Source organism: Rhinolophus ferrumequinum, chromosome 7 (genome assembly GCF_004115265.2).
Source record: "Rhinolophus ferrumequinum isolate MPI-CBG mRhiFer1 chromosome 7, mRhiFer1_v1.p, whole genome shotgun sequence".
Classification (NCBI taxonomy): domain Eukaryota; kingdom Metazoa; phylum Chordata; class Mammalia; order Chiroptera; family Rhinolophidae; genus Rhinolophus; species Rhinolophus ferrumequinum.
In genome coordinates, this window is record NC_046290.1 from 41,579,785 (window position 1) to 41,597,059 (window position 17,275).

General features: G+C 39.7%; 1 protein-coding gene across 1 annotated transcript in view; it reads right to left on the reverse strand.

The window, feature by feature from the left end:
- Nucleotides 1-11,230: 11,230 nt before the first annotated feature.
- Nucleotides 11,231-17,275, reverse strand: part of ADAMTS6 (ADAM metallopeptidase with thrombospondin type 1 motif 6) — a 255,576-nt gene continuing 249,531 nt past the window's right edge. Inside the window, exon 25 of the mRNA XM_033109798.1 lies at nt 11,231-14,539. Within this exon, the coding sequence (XP_032965689.1) occupies nt 14,430-14,539 (110 nt within the window). The 3' untranslated portion in view covers nt 11,231-14,429. The remainder of the gene's footprint in view (nt 14,540-17,275) is intronic.

Here is a 17,275-nt window from a genome sequence, read left to right on the forward strand (position 1 = left end):
CACTGGTTATAAGGATGCTCAATGATATCAGGGAGAACTTCAACAAAGAGATAAGAAACATAAAAATGATAATAGAAAACATAAAAAGAACCAGTCAGAAATGAAGAATACAGTAACTGAAATGAAGAATGCATTAGATGAAATCAACAGTAGATTAGATGAAGCAGAGGATTAAATCAGAGATTTGGAAGATAATGTAGCAGAAAACATCCAAACAAAACAGCAAAAAGAAAAAAGAATCCAAAAAAATGAGGACAGTTAAAGGGGTCTTTGGGACAACATTGAGTGTACCCACATTCACATCACAGGGGTATGAGAAGGAGAAGAGAGTGAGCAAGGAATTGAAAACCTATTTGAAGAAATAATGATGGAAAACTTTCCAAAACTGGCAAAGGAAATAGACATACCCACCCAAACAAGATGAACTCAAAGAGGCCCATACCAAGACACATCATAATTAAAATGCCAATTACTGGGAATTGTCACCCCAATAAATTAAAAATAAAAAACAGTGATTACTGTAGAAACATATACCTTACATCTCACTATCCAGAGATTTAGTATCTAGCACCAAGCTTTTTTAAAAAATGAATACATATATAAATTTATCTGTGGCAAAATTGAAATGATACTGTGTATAAATATTCTATAAGGTGCTTCTACCCACCCCTTAATTGGAAACATTTTCTAATGTCAAAAAATAAATAAAATACCTTATAAAGAAAAAAAAAGCTCTATGCACAAATAAATGGAACAATGCTTGGAAACACACACACACACACACAAAAAGTTAAAGACAAAAAGAGAATCTTAAAAGCAGCAAGACAAAAGCAGTTAATTACCTACAAGGGAGCTGCCATAAGACTGTCAGCTGGTTTCTCAACAGAAGCTTTGCAGTCCAGAAGGGGTTGGCATAAAATATTCAAAGCTAGGACCTACAACCAAGATTACTTTACCTAGCAAAGGTATCATTTAGAATCAAAAGACAGATAAAGAGCTTACCAGACAAGAAAAAGCTTATCACCACCAAACTAGTATTATCAGAAATGTTAAAGGGACTTCTTTAAGAAAAACGAAAAACAATAAAATATATGAATAATAAAATGGCAATAACTACATATCTATCAACAATTACTTTAAATGTAAATGGATTAAATGCTCCCATTAAAAGACATAGAGTAGCTGAATGAATAAGAAAATAAGACATATGCTGCCTAAGATATATGCATATGCTGCCTAAAAGAGACTCAGTTTGGATCAACAGACTGAAAGTAAAAGGATAGAAAAAAACATTTCATCCAAATAGAAACAAAAAGAAAAAAGCTCAGGTAGAATACTTAAACCAGACAAAATAGACTTTAAAACAGAGACTATAACAAGAGACAAAGGAGGATCCAGTAATCCCACTTCTGGATATTTATCCAAAGAAAGCCAAAACACTAATTCAAAAAGACATTATTTATCCATGTGTTCATTGCAGCATTATTTCCAATAGCCAAGATATGGAAGCAACCTAAGTGCCCAACAATAGATAAATGGATAAAGAAGAGGTACATATATACAATGGAATATTACTCAGCTATAAAAAAAGAATGAAGTCTTGCCATCTGCAGTGACATGGATGGACCTAGAGGGTATTATGTTAAGAGAAATAGGTTAGATAGAGAAAGACAAATACCATATGTTTTCACTTATATGTGGAATCTAAAAAACAAAACAAACAAACCAGAAACAAATTCATAGATGAGAACATTTTGATGGATGCCAAATGGGAGAAGGGTTGGGAAGATGTGCAAAGTGGGTAAGGATTAGAGGCACAAACTGATAGGTACAAAATAGTCATATAAAGGGATATCAAAGGGATATAGTCATATAAAGGGATAAAAAGCATAGCATAAGTAATATAGTCTATAATGTTATTATAACTATGTAGGGTGTCAGGCGATACTAGATTTATCAGGGTGATCACTTCATAAGTTATATAAAAGTCTAATCACTATGTTGTGCACCAGAAACTAATACAATATTGTATGTTGACTATAATTGAAAAAAATTTAAAAATATATTATAAAACAAAACCTAAAATAGTTACAACAAAGGCTGTTAATCTCAGATGATAAGGCATAGTTTTTTTGTTTGTTTGTTTGTTTTGTGGAATAGCTGTTGGTGTAATATTTTTGGAAATAAAAAACTGACAAAGATGCTCTTGATTAGAAGACATTGAATGAACTTAATTAGGAGAGGGTTGTTTTCATTAATTATAATTAAAGTAGAAAAGTGAGATTGTCCTAGAAGTTGGAAGAAAATAACTAAGGTATTGTAGATGGCTGTTAAGATAGAGGCAACGAGAGTGACCAGTGGGGCTCAGGCGTTGGTGTCAGCGGTTTCCATAATGAAGTCTTTGGAGTAAAGCCTGTGAGGAACGGTAAGCCTGTTAATGCTAAATTTCCAGTGATGAGTGAGGCTGTGATAAAAGGTAATACTTTAAATAAATCTTGTTTGTCATTTAGGTTATGAATTATGGACCCAGAACACATAAACAGACTTTGAAGAATGCATATGGCAAATGTAAAGAAATGCTAGGTATGATTGGTTAATACTAATTGTTATTGTGATTAAGCCTCATTGACTTGAGAAGGAGAAAGCAACAATTTTTAAAAATATAATTTTGGGTGAGAGCACACATTGCTGTAAATAATCGTGTGGTGATAACTTCTAGGCATAGCGTTATTTATTGTGTGTGTAGTTTTATTATTTTTTATCGGTTGGTAGAAACAGATTAACAAGGGAAACCCAGCTACGACTATTGTACTTGAATGAAGTAGAGCTGAGATGGGTGGAGCCCTCTTTGGCTAAGGGAAGCCCAAACTGGGCAGATTTGCCAGTCACTCTGGAAGTCCAGTTAATGGAAGATTAGCGTGATTCAGGTCGAGTATAAACATTTGTTGCAAGTCTTGTGAGTTTATATACCCCGACATGGAAATGCTGGAATATGTGGTAGTTCTATGTTTAATTTTTTGAGGAACATCCATACTGTTGTTCACAGATCCTGGTTACTTATCTCAAAAGTTGTGGTAGGCAGGGACTTCTGCTTTTGGATTTCCCTGTTTTTCCAGAGCCAGCCAATTAGCCCCTCAATCTGCTGCTTCCCATGTTTGAGAGTCTTACATCGGAAGACTTTTCACAATTCTGTTGACTCCCCTTCTTTTCTAAGTACTATTTATGATGAATGGGGGCCTCATGAGACTTCTTTGGCTACCATTTTCCACTAATGGCAGCAGAAAATTATTCTGCCCCTCTTGTTTGTTTGCTTCTGGTGATTTTTTTTTTTTTGTATTTTTATTCTCTTTTATATTTGTTTTATTTTGTTAGATTGCGGGAAGAGAGATTCTATAGTACTGTCTCATTCTGTCATCCAGGAAATATGTTTGTTCAGTTTTTGCTTAAAATTGTAATTTGTCTTCTGTACAAATTTAGTGATGGTACAAGTCATGAAAGAGAATTCAAGTTACAGGCTAAAGTGTTGTTTTTAAATGATTTGTAGGTTATCACATTTTCCATAGCTTGTCAAGATAGTAAAAATTTCATTTTAATTACACTAACTCTTTAGGAGCTGTTACAGTTTCCTTTATGTAACAAAGGAAGGCCAGTTCTGTGGGTTTGAATACCTTTGCTTTCATGAATAATTCAATAAGGCAGTTAATAAAGACAAGTAGTTGTTCCTAAGTGATTGAGGGTGAAATGATGGGAGATTATTCAAGCTTTTCTCAACAGAGCTATGATATCATTTGGCTAGGCAAAACTTTGGTAGTTATCACACAAATCTCTGCTCTAAACTTGGATGAAGCTAAATAAAACATTTTTAGACTGAATATAGGCTCAGCAGTAACTGTAGGCCTCAGCTTGGGAATCTCTAAGTGATTAGCTCCCAAATATCTGGCTTCGCACAAATATATGCACATGCACATGAACACACACACACACACACACACACACACACACACACACACTTTCTATGGAGATGAACTCTTTTCTTCCATGTATCCATCATTTATATTCACCAATTATTAACATTTGTGACATTTGTTTTTTTGCTTGCCCTCTACACCTCCTCCCTCCCCCCATTTAAAAAAAAAAATCAGTCCTCTGAAAGTTATTTGCACACATCATGGCACTTCCCTACAAAGATAAATTTTAATTACACACTTTATTCCACAGTTGAGCCTGGTTACAATTAATTATTCATTACTAATGGTTACAGCTGGAAATTTTGCAAAGGAGTCGGAGACTGAGAGGGAAATTCAAGAGAAGTTTCATTAATCGGGGGTACCTTTTGACCATGCTGATTGTAGAGAAAAGTATGACTAAAATGATTTGCAGCAAGAAGGCAATTGTACCAAGGCAAGGCTGTCTTATGTGACTAAGGCTCAAAGCAGCCATCATCCAGAAGGGCCAGACAAGGACCATTTGTTTTATCCATGAGCTATCCAAGAGTGTTTTTATAACACTCTTCTGGGACCAAGAAGTAGAGATCAATGCTCAGTGTTCCTCTTCCTGAATGTGATATTCAACAGAAAAACAGGATAGTCATTGGTATTGGAAGAATTTATTTTTCGTAAATCCTGGTCTTTTGCAGTCCTTTTGAGCTTAACTTGCCTGTGGACGAGTGTGTCAACCTCTCTCAGCTTCAGTTTCCTCTTCTATAAAATCAATAATAGACAGAAAGTGCCTACTATGCTGTCTGGAACAGAGCACATAATAGATGCTCATTAACCAGTATACACAATTATTATTATTTTCCACAAGTTTTGTGACAGTATTAGAGCAAATTCAATTTTCCAATGAAAATATGGATATTATTTATGATTATAAATTTATTAATGGTAATATGATCTTTTTTTAAAAGCCTTTATCTCTTAGGAATATATTTCAAAGTTTTTAATGATGAAATGATATAATATCTGCTTATATAATTCACAGTAGAACAGTATAGATGGAAACAAAATTGGCCATGTGTTGACAATTGTGGAAGCTGGGTAAAGAAGGGGGAGTGATTAAACCATTTTTTTTTTTACTTTTGCACATACTTGAAATTCCAAAATAAATAAACAAAAGTTGATAATGTCCTGCTTAAAGCAAAGGACATTGAATTAAACACTTTCAACAGTGTAAGAAACATTTCTCATTTCTCAGCGTCTCTCACTCTTATAAAAAACTCCATTAAATAAATTCCATTAAATAAATACATAATCACTCTTTTCTTCATTACAACGCTCTGAAGGGACCCCATCTGTCTGTCTTATCAGGGCTTTTGTCCTAGACAATTATCAGCAATTAAATTATTATAAAGTTGGTGAAAAAATCAATCAGGTTAGACTGTTTGGGGGGGGATGTAAACATGTTTAATGTGAAGTTTTCTTCTTGATTCAGAGTGACAATGGATGATAGCTGTCTTTGTTAATTTTGGGAAACAATAATTTCTGGCCACTCAGGAACCTTTTAGAAGCTGTTTAGAGAGAGGTGTGAATTTAAAATGATTTGGTTCTTTCAGGGGGAAAAAAGATATAAAAATTATGGATTTTAAGGCATGTACGGATACAAATGTTGGGAAAAAATTTTTTCATTTGTGTCTTGATATATGTATCTGTTTTACAAAAACATCCATGGTGAAAATTCACACTTCCAAGTTAGATAAATAAGGGAGTAACTACCCTCTTCGAAAGAGGCACTCTTGGAATTCCTTACAACACCAGACTCTCCATATGTTTAAGTATCTGTTTACACACCATTAACAACTTCCTTAAATTCTAGGAGGAAGGCAGGCGAAGGGAGAAGACAGTCAATACTGGATGGTTAGTCAATGCACAGCCAGTTAAAGATTGGTCAAAGGACAGGCTTATCTTGGAATTATCATTTAAGCAAAAGGGAAAGTATTCAAGGACAGAATGGCGCACACACACAATTGTGTAAATCGAGGCACAGGCCTGTGGTTGCCATGCCTTGGTGCGGAGGAAGCCGAGCGCCGAATCGTGCACACTCGGCCTCAGCTTCATTACTGTTGCTGAAGGGCCTGGGTTAATCAGCCCCTCCAGAAGGAGAGCTTTTACTCCAGAGACCCCAGGAAAGAAAGCCCTGTAAGAGCAGCTGTTGGCCCACTTCTGGGGTCTGGAGAAGCGGTTTGGCTTCCTGGGTTTAAGGATTACTCAGTCCTGAGAGATCCGAGATCTTTCTTCTCCCTCACAGATAACACACCATTTAGGTGGTCCAGGTTCCAGCTAATTCTAGAACTGGAAATAGCAAAACGTCTAGTGAGATATTGTATTTTATTAATTTTAAGTTGGATTATAAAATAATATCAATCATTTTTAGACAAAACATCAGCACTTTTGTACCCAAATGAATGAAATCTTTCAAAGTAGTCACTTACTCAAAACATGTTTGAAGTTCCCTTTGTAGTATCACTTGGGGTCAATTTGTAAGACACATAAGATATTTGTAGCCAAAATGATTATGTGCAATTTACTCACCAGATCTGGTTTTAGACTTTCACAAAAATCAAATCCATCCTGCCCTGGGAGATAGTCTAAACAAGCAATTTTAAAACTGTTTTGAGTGATGATTTTACTCTGAGAACGAGTACCGAGTGATCTCCGGTGCTTACATGGAAAGGGACAGCTCTCTTCTGGAGAGTTAAGTTCTAACGTATAGATTTAAAAAACCAGACATAAGAGATATTTGGTGAATGTAGTTTCTGCAATTGAGAGTAAATATGGGATGAAATAAAATAGCGGGTCCCCTATGCTACCTCCAGCAGGCGCTTTGCATGTTGGTGAGGATTTGGACTCTAGGTGCAGTATGTAGTAACATCTTCCTGGCTCATTCTACATTTAGAAAACCTACAAAGCTAAATCTGGCTCCAGGTTATCATCTTATTTCATAATTTTAACATATACTTTCCTTTTTAATCTCAAAATAAAACAATAATTTCTCAATTTTGCCTTTTTTCTGTTTTAAAGTTTACGACTATGAATCAAATGATTTCTGACTGCAAAAAGTTTGGCTGTGATAACTTTTTTTTGTTTTTGCTACCCACTTTAATTCAAACTCATATTATATTTTAGCAATTTCTGTGGGTGTTTTTTCAGAATATCAAATAATGCTCCTGTAGGTAGTTATTATCTAAAATGGTTTCCCAAATACTGATATTGTTTTGAAGTTGGGATGTCATCCTCCTTTGCCTATTTACTCATATGTAGATACACAGAACCAGGAGATTTTTATTCTAACAATAACATACCCGACAAACAAGAACTAAACATCTATTTATTTACATCAGATTAATTTGAATGATTGAGCTAAAATACCAAAATTGATGATATTGAAGGAAGGAAAAGAGAACAGTATTCTTTTTGATTTCATTTGAACTACAAACACAATTCCTTAGTGTATTTCAGCTTTGGCTTTTCTTCTCCTCAGCCCCTTGAGTGCCCTGGTTCCGGAGGAGTTGGAGTAAAGGGGCAGAGGGACATGAGGTCCATCTTGCCAGGCTGAGTCAGACCAATGCAGCTGCTGGCCTGGGCACAGGCGTGGGCGGCCACCTGTAGCTCCCAGCACAGCTGTTTGGTAGAGGCCAGCCAAAGCCCCATCGGTGGGGTGGAGGCAGGTGGCCAGTTGGGCGGCCAGTACATTCTGGCATGGGCTGAAAGAACACCTGGTTCCACTCTGTGGACCCACCACAGGAGGTCAAAGAATGTGCTTGCTGGCAGCAACCTGATGGCCCGAGTTTTCAAGCCCTGATGGCCCCGCTCTGACTCAAACAGAGAAAAACCCACCTTTCTTTCTCAAAATTGACCCCTAAGCCAACACGGGAATTATTCTGTTCCAGTTGTGTTGAAATAGGTCAATGAGGCCATCTGGCATGCCAAGAAATGGTGTGGGGGGCTGTCCGGCAGGGACAGACAGGCTCTGTGATTCAAAACAGGACTTTCAGGGGAGGAGAGAGTCCTCATGTTGTGTTTGGCTGCTAACTGCCGTTGCAGACACTGTCCATCCTTGAATATCTCTGACCTTCCTTTTCCTCCTCTTCCCACGAACTCTAAGTAAGTGCTTGGAAACCACTTTGGATCCACACCTGTAATTTTGTCACTGGACATAGGAATTTTTATAGTGACTACGACCACCTATGGAGAGAGGAGCCCAAAGTTCACCCTTTGCTGACACTGAGGCTCTGCTAACCGCCTTGGGCCCACTGCTTCCCGGGGAGGAGGACCCCGTTTCCTCTGGCCTGGTGAGTCAGTTTCTCTCTAGCAGAGCAACATCCTCTGAACTTCCTGTCCCAGATGCAGACCAGGTAGTTCCCTTCTGTGTTCCAAAGAGGTTCCCCTCACTGGTTCTGTGGCTCTTTGTAACTTAGCCTCTCGGAGCCTCAGTTTCGGCACCTGGAGACGGAGTTGATGGTATCATCTTCCTAGTTTTATAATAACCCATTCAATAAGAAAGCATATGTTCAGTGCCCAGCACAACAGGTACTCAGCTAATACTGGTTTTCTAAATGAATGACCATAGCTGATGCCACTCTCTAGACACAGAGGCCACTCCTGGCCTGGACTGGCCCAGGACTGGAACTTCCTGCTGCCACTTTTGCTTGGGATTTTGGGGGTCTCATCTCACAATTATGACTCATAACTGCCCTTTCTGGGGACACAGATCAGGCCTGACCAAGAATGACATTGGCTTGGAGCCAGTAGAAGCCACCCACTGTCGAGCCATTGTTCAGAGGAAGGCACTTTGATTTCTGAAGGCCTAGAGCTGGTGGGATAACTTGCCCCGTCTCATGACAAACTTCTCTGTCAGGTAAGGGATCCAAGCCAAGACGCAAGAAGAGACTTCTCGATTGAACTTCACAAACCTGAAGGTCTGTAGAATCTGACTGGTGAGGCATGTTCTGTGCCGTGAGGGGAACAGGAATATTCAGGCTCTGGAGTGGGGACAGCAGGAGCTGTTGGGCCCTTGTGTAACCACTGGATGCTTCAGTGTCAATAGGACGTTGTCATGGAAATCAGCTTTCATCAACTATGCAGCTCAAGGCTTTCAGTGGGCTAAAGGGAACTATCGACCAAAAGACAATATAGGTATCACCTTGGTCCCCCCCCAGAGTAGAGCCAGCCCTCCAACCACTGTCCCATCTCTGGCCTCAGATATCATCTGAGGATGAAATGAGGGACAAGAAATGCTAGAAAAAAGCTTCTGAGAAAAAGATGGGAGAAAAGACCGTTTTCCTTTTAAGTTCTAGCTGGAGGTTTTGAAGTCTGAGGCACAAAACTATTGTGAACAGCTGTTTTCTCTAAAAACACATGTTAGTTTATTCCACACATTCTGATGATATGAATGAGACAGAATTCCAAACACAGCTTATTTGTCACTTTTTTATTCAGTCAATGATCTTTTCTCCTTCCTGTGATCACCTGTTTAGAATCTTCCAGTCTGCCTGGGCTGTGATTTCTCTCCTTGAATTACATTTCTTTTCCCATCTTTAAAAAATAATAAATCTTGTCCTAGCCAAACAAATTCATACATTCTTTTTCTTACCAAAATCAATACCCAACTTTCTTCCTAACTTACTTGAAAAAAATGTCACCTGGCATTTTGGGGCATCACATCTTAGGGGTGATCCTAGTGCTCCCTGGGGAGGAGCAGAATCTCTAGGAGGGTAGATTGCGCCGGGGGTCAGTGCTCTAAGCAGGTCATGCCCTTTACATTCCAAAGAGAGAAGAACATTTCAATGAAAGCTTGAAAACAACTGTAGATGGAAAGACAGACTTGAATGTGAGGAACGGACGCTAAGGCGAGCCTTGTTTCTTGGTATCTCCCTCTCCCCTGCCCCTAGCAGAACAACTCTTTGCAAATACAGTGAGAAGTTGAAACGGTGGGTCCCAGGGTCTTCTCATTAACTGAGCGTTCATAATACTTCAGCCACTTGTGGCTTCTAGGATGACTTTGAGGAAATACTCCCCAAGACTATCTGATCATCTCACCTGATTTCTTCTAATGTATTAAGATTGAATGTATGTGGATGAGGCATGGGAGTAAGTGAATGAAAGCACAACCGTGCGTGGGCATCCACATCTTATGTAATTGGCAAAGCTGTCATGAGGAAAGTACTCAAATTGCCAAGCATGAATGTTGGCTGCTAAGTGTCAGAAACTGCTGTTACCTTTGCATATGATAGTGTGCCCCAGCTCAGCAGAGACTGTCTGAAGGTGGAACAATATCCCCGTCAGGTTTCTATGCTCCCCATTGACTCTGAGGAGTAAAATCCTTCAAGTACGAATTGTTTTCTTCAGCATCCTTTCCACAATGAAATATCTTGCATCTTCCTCTATGCTAAAGAATTTACATGGAAGGCAAAAAAGGAGGGAGCAAAAGAGTTGTAAGCAAGTGATTGGACGTATGTGGCAGTGGCCAATCTGGACTTCCTTTGTAGCCTTAGAATAGTTGGCTGGTGACATCTGAGGAAATAGCCCTCTGTGGGGACTGAGCCCCAAAAAGCAGTTTCCAGGCTCTCGACCTCACATAGAAAGGTGCTGGCTCAGGTAGTAAATGGCCGTCGACTGTGGTCAAATGGCCATCAGCTGTGGCTAGTTGGCCGTCAGCTGTAACCAGTGAGCCATTGGGCACTAATATAACTGCCATGGCTACACTAGCAGAAAATGGGGGCTAGCAAGAAGATGGTGGCTGAGTCTGCAAGCGGCGCAGTGAGGGTTGAGAATCGTGTGGCTCCTGCTTCCTGTGTTTCCTACCCAGCCACCAGCGAAAGTGTGGTTGTATGACTCCCCTACCTATGGCTCTGTGGGTGTTCCTTTTTGGCCTCACCATGTCCTGCGTTCTGGTGCGGGGAGCGGGAGCAGAGACCCCGCAGGCCACTCTGAACGACACCCTCCACTACCCCTCCCCCCCGAAATGTCCGAAGCTCTGGCATTTAGATATTACAAAAGGATATCATCTCTGGGGAGGGTAATAAGGCTGCAACAAGTTAACTCAATCCTGGATAGTACCTGGAAAATCTGGATAATGTACATGTACTAATCCAAGGGATAGATCCCTTCTACTACAAGTTCAACATCAGCTTCTCAGAAAATAGACAACTTCCATCTGAATCGTTCTTATAAGCTGAATTTTTATTTTTACTAAATTATCTATGTTAAAAAAAAAAAAAAATCTGTGCCTGGTGTGGAATTTCACTCCATCAAGTGTTACAATGACTTTTCATTATCATTACAAGCAGGAGAATGAAGGACACGTGTTAGGAAACATGGCAATAAATTAGAATATAATTTACAAAAGCAAAAAAAAAAAGTAACAGTGTACCACATTAATACTGAGTATAAAATAATAAGCAACAACTAATCACAATAATACAAAGGTAATTTCGTTCTGCATTATGAAGGATACCTATGTGACATTCACTCAAATAAAAATATTCCTAATGAAATGGAGTGTTTGGGGAGTCATATGTGTCTCAAGAGGTTTGATCAGTTGGGTACATTTACCTTTTGGTTTTTGGCAGGCCTGTATGCCAGTGGCAGATACTGCTCTCAGCCACGGGTCCCAGCTTTCTTGAGGTTTCCTAAGTAGTCTATAGGGTTCACTACTTTTGGAGGGCCTGCGAGGCTGGCTCGGCCTCCACTGATGATCTAGGACAGGGGTGTCCAAACTGCGGCCCGCGGGCCAACTACGGCCCGCAATCCATTGTTAATTGGCCCGCAGCAAATTCCAAAAATGTATTTAGTTTACTTAAATACACCAGGTGAGGCAATATGTACTTCACCTCGAGTGAGTGGCCCGGCTGTTTGTGTATTTTACTGCATATGGCCCTTGGTGAAAAACGTTGAAAAAAGTTTGGACATCCCTGATCTAGGGTCACTATTTAGGAAAAGAGCGTCGGGTAGCCATGTAGCTGGCTACAGAATAGCAGCGGTATTGTGATGTACTGTGGAATGTGATTTGTTTTTCCCCACTCAGGTTTAAATTCAGGGCCTATCTGAAGATGTTTGGTCCTGCTAAATTCTGTGCTTGGTTCCTTCTGAAAAGGTAATCTGATGCTGCCCCCAGGAGCTTTCTGCTGCTGGTGCACACCGCAGGGGGACACTGGCTGCCCTCCTCTTCCAGCACTAGCGTGGGGCTATGTGGTGCCCAGGGGGATGGCCCTCGCAAGGTTGGTTTCCAGGTGAGGTAACAAATAGCCGTTAGTCAGTAATGTAAGAAATCTTCAAATAAAAACATGAGCTGATATTTATGTTGGAGGAAAGCAGATTCTGATAGCAAACCTATGCCTAAGATGCCACAGAAACCATCCTTTTTGTTTATTTCACTAGGTCACATTAGCACCATGTTAACTGCTCTTTGCAAAGCACCAATGGAATTCAGTGCTGGGGTTGCCTTCCCTGCACTGAGTGGCTAAGATGGCACTTACAGCGGGCTGGTCTTCTGAGGGCAGCAGAGATAGGGGCCCTGGCAACAACTCTCATGTATCGTGAATAGCTCTCTCTGGAAAGGTTAGGGACGTGAGTTGTGGATTGAGAGCAAGCAAGTGATGAGACATAGATAACTGTGACGGAGCATGCGGAATGACATCCTGCGCTAACTCTCCACAGCAAACCAGAAGTTCGGATTGGTTTTTAGAATCTGTGAGTCTCCTTTCCTTGCTGAAAAATCCTAATCATCCACATTAGGTCATGGTATATGTGCTGCACCTGACATGGAGTTTCAAAGCACATGGATGGATTTAAGTCAAACACTCTTTAGCTGCAAATAGTATCTTTACAAAGTAGCCATTTGGTTTGAGTCTGAGGTGTTGGGATAGCATGATGGACACATGTGTAGGGCACAAAGCACATTCATCAAGAACCTGCTGCAAGCTACAAGTGTTCAAGTACAGAATATTAATAAGTACCCTCTTTTTTCTTCCTTTCTTTTTTTAAAATCTCACTGTCGGATTTTTTGATGGGCATGATGTGAAACTTGTGGATAGGAAGAATATGAGCTAGTCAATTTAATTTAGGTGAATTTGATGCTAGAATTTGACTTGTCCAAGCAACTGGGTTTCACATTTAATTGCCATTCAGAGTATCCATAAAAAGTATAAAATACTTGGTTGAGTGATTATTAAAATTAGGCTTGATGATCTCTAGTCTTCATGAGTTTTTCTTCTTTGGTTGTTATCCCTTGCCTACTTTAAAACTCACAGAAATAGCACTTTTATGTGCAAGCATACTCACCTACCCATACACTCAAAAGCGCCCGCACACACACACACTTGCTCTCATATAAATAAATGCCCTTCTGCCATATCAAAGAAGGGACATCTGGAACCCATCGTAATTGTCAGCAAAAGGGTCTGTCTAGTTGTCACTGAGCCAGTCTATCATTTGCATGGTTGTTGTCTCAGTGAGCTCCACGTGCACGCAGCAAGCCAGTGGGGCAGAAGCCTTTCTGTGGCTGGTGCGGATGTAAACACAAGTGAGTTGGGGCAACTCAAATACGAGCTGAGGCATCCTGTGTGGTGGTAGCAAAGGGCCTGGTCCCTCAGTCTCTACTGTACCCCAGGTCTGGCTTTGCCTGAAACCGAAAAGGTTTTCTCTTAAAGTTTTAATGGAAATCTCAGCTGCACTCGCACAATGGCGAGTTGGCCACAGTCTTGCAGCACTGGATTTATAGACTCGCACAGCTGCAGTAACTGATGCACTGCTTCAAACTAAGTCCTTCATTGTTGTTCAGTTTAATATAGTTTATATATGGCTCACAGCAGTGTTCAGAACAGGGGGGTCGTTCCTAAGGAAATTAAGTAGGAGGAAGGAAAATAATACGAACTTTCATTACTTTTGAGTTATAATTGCTCCTTAAATTACAGTTCAAAGCCCGTTTTAGAATTTAAATGGTGGTGCTGTTGTGGTGAGATAAAGTATAGTAAATATTTTTAAGCTATGACTTAAGATTTCTGAATCTTCTTTACTTCCATAGTTGACCAAGTCATAACAGCTACATTTTAAACAGTTTTAAATACAAATGGATTCAGTGTCATTGCTAAGTCTATAATAAAAATTATCTTAATGGTCCAAGGAGGTAAACAGGCTATTGGATTTACTCGAAAGAACACAAACGTTCCACAGTAAGCAAGTCTCCCTGTGTTGTTTGGATCTCTCCAATCTGGCATTCCCTCCTAATAACTGTGTCCAGCACTTTGGATCAATAAATCCTACTTCACAGAAGTTAAAATAATATTGAAATCCTGTCAGCTAAGGCTGACCAGTGGTTACGTTTTCCACAGGGTAATGCATTTGCAAGGACATCAATCCTCTTCTGGGTGGCTCTCTTTGATGGACGCATTTCCACGATGAAATGACAAGTCTCTCTCTCTGGCTTTCCGTGGGTCAGTGTCCTTGGCAGGTCTTACAACACATCTGTCTGAAGTATGCTCGAGTGCAGAACTTGAACTTCAGCACCAGTGGGCAATAAGCCACTTTGTTCACATCTTTGCACTCTAACGAATGGAGGCAGAAAATGGAAAACAATTAGAGGCACATAAACAAGCCCAGAAACAAGCCAATGAGCCCGGGTGTTCGGCAAGGACCGCCCCTTGCGCCAGTTCATCTTGGCTTTCACATCCATGTGGTTTTTGTTTTTGTTTTCAAGCATACCCTGTCTGGTACAGCCTACCAGAAACATTATTTGATATATTTTAACACAAATTAAAAATAAAAATAAAAAAGGATTGCAAGGCTTTTCTCCCACACTTTTATAAGTATGGTGCATGCCCACCGTGTCTTGAAAGAATTACCATTTGTTGGGATAAATGATCACTTTAGACAGCTTGGAAACATGAGTCATTTTTCTTACAGTGCTTTTATTGCTTCTTTCTCAAGGGTTATTTTATTCAGCAGTGCAAGGTTATCCAAAATCAAACATGAGTTGCATTGTTTGATACCAAAGTACACGTCTCAGGAGAATGTGTGCATCTGGGAGGCGTGGGGATGGGCCTGGGTGAATGAAAGGATTGCTGACAGTGGCCTAGATTCAGCAACTACACGAGACAAAGAGGAAAACTCGGAGGGGTTGGCCTCAAATGGCAGCAGTCTGTGGGTTATGGAAACATGTAGAAATGTCTTTTTTTAATTTGGAAGTGAGACATGCCCTTCTTTTTTCCTATGTGTATTTTCTCCTTAGTACTAGAACTGCCACAGTTGAAGTCTGCAGTTCTTGCAGCCAGAAGGTGAATACATGATTCTTTCTCCATCTCCCTTTGAGGCTGGTTACAGAAGATGGGGTGAAGAGGCCAGTGTAGAGAGGGACACAGACCTTTGATTTTCAGCAATACTGCTGCTAAGAGTGAGATTCTTCTCCAGTCCTCTGGTCACTTTTATCTGGGGATTTTAAAATACTTTGTAAGCCTAGTAATTAAATTTCCATATGCCTCCCAGAATCAAAGTTCCACCCTCATTTTTCCAGGTGGTTATATTGAAGCATCCTGGGTAAATTGTTTCAGGTAATTAGAATCAGGCAGAATTCAGTGTAACAAAACAGAGCTGTGGATGGTGTTGTTTGCTTGTTTATTTGCTTGTTTGTTTCCTGGCTTTGGAAATCCACTAATGTTCTAAGAAGTCCTGTACATGGTACACAAGCCACATGCTAATCTTGGAAAATTAAATGTAAAGAAATGGGAAAGTTTACAGTTCTTACTTTTGAAAAGGTAACAAATCGTATTGATCTCACTTTCAAGGATCTTTCAGTGAAAGACTTAAAATTTTAAACTGTAACCCTCAATTCTCTGAAAATATAAGCTCTGCCACCATCAAATCCTTTACTGAGGATTTGATTTACAAAGAGAATAATAGTTAGAAAATTTGAATAGAAATTTTCCGCAGTAGGATTCTCAATAAATTTCAGTTTTGGCTGAAGGAAGGTAGGACAGACATGAAAATGTTCTTTAAACTTTGAAGTAAAATAAAGAGATGAGATGATGTTTGGTCAATCACGTTTGAATTTGAGGTGAAATGATATCCACATCTTTTAATTTAGAGATCACCTTTTTTTTTCTTTCCTCTCTATCACGACCAGTAAAAGTAACCAAAACAAGTTTAGACAAAGAATATTTTTGTGGAAAAAAAAGTTTTTATCAGTTATATACAAGAGGGATATAGTATCACAGTAATGCAGTTATTAAAATGATGAGAAAAGCTGGCACAAGTCCATTCATCTTTCATCCCAAATCGCCATCCTAATGGGCAGCCCTCCCTAGGAGACCACCACTCTCAGCCTTTGCAACAGGGCTTGGTGGGGCTGCTAGAAGTACAAAATACTTTGGCTCTGACCTTCTTTGCCAAAATATAAAAATGATTTAGTTGATAAACAGATAGAGGAGGACTGGTTGTTTTACTAGTACAAGGAAATAAAATTAGAAGCCAGACTGCCTGGGTTTAATCCTAGCTTTATCATTTGCTAACTTTATAAGTCTGAACAAACTGCTTAACTTCTCTGTGCCTAAGTTTCCTCGTCTGTAAACAGGGATGATGAGAGTTCCCACCCTCAGAAGGAACATGGATAGCCTACGTTACCACCTAGTGTATAGAAAGTGTAGGGTATTGAATTACAATTATTAGGAGCACTATTAGTTACTATTATCTCTTACCACCTGATGACAGTGAGCTGTGCTCTGAACTTCTCAATGAGGATGCGATATTCAGATTACTACTGAGAAAATGCTGTCATATAGACACAAGTCAATTTGCAGACAAAACAAAGAAGACTATTTCCTGGGAATCTATATGGCTTTATTCGGAGACTCAACTCCATTTATGGAAGTTTTCCTGAACCAGGAAAATTCTGAGATGAGCAAAATACAAGCAAATTCACAGATTTTCCATTTAGATTTAGACTTTGGAATCTGCTTAAATAATAGATAATAAATAATAAATAAAATAAAAATAAATTGTTTCTCTCTCCAGCTACTCCTCTATCTGCCCATTTAGGCCATTACAAATATACTCGGGTATTATATTGTTTGGCTCTTTAGGTGGGTGCTGGAAATGAGAAGTCTCTCCTGGTCATATAGGTGCAGGGTCTAGCCTAGGGATAGGCTGGAGGCCAGTTGCCAGGGGGTCCCTCTGTGACCTTCCCAACACCTCTGTTAATTCCCAACTAACTTAATTCTGACTAACTTGAAATCGTTTGGGTCCTGGGACCAGTGTCAAGCTTAGGGAGGTGGGAACTGCTTAGGAGT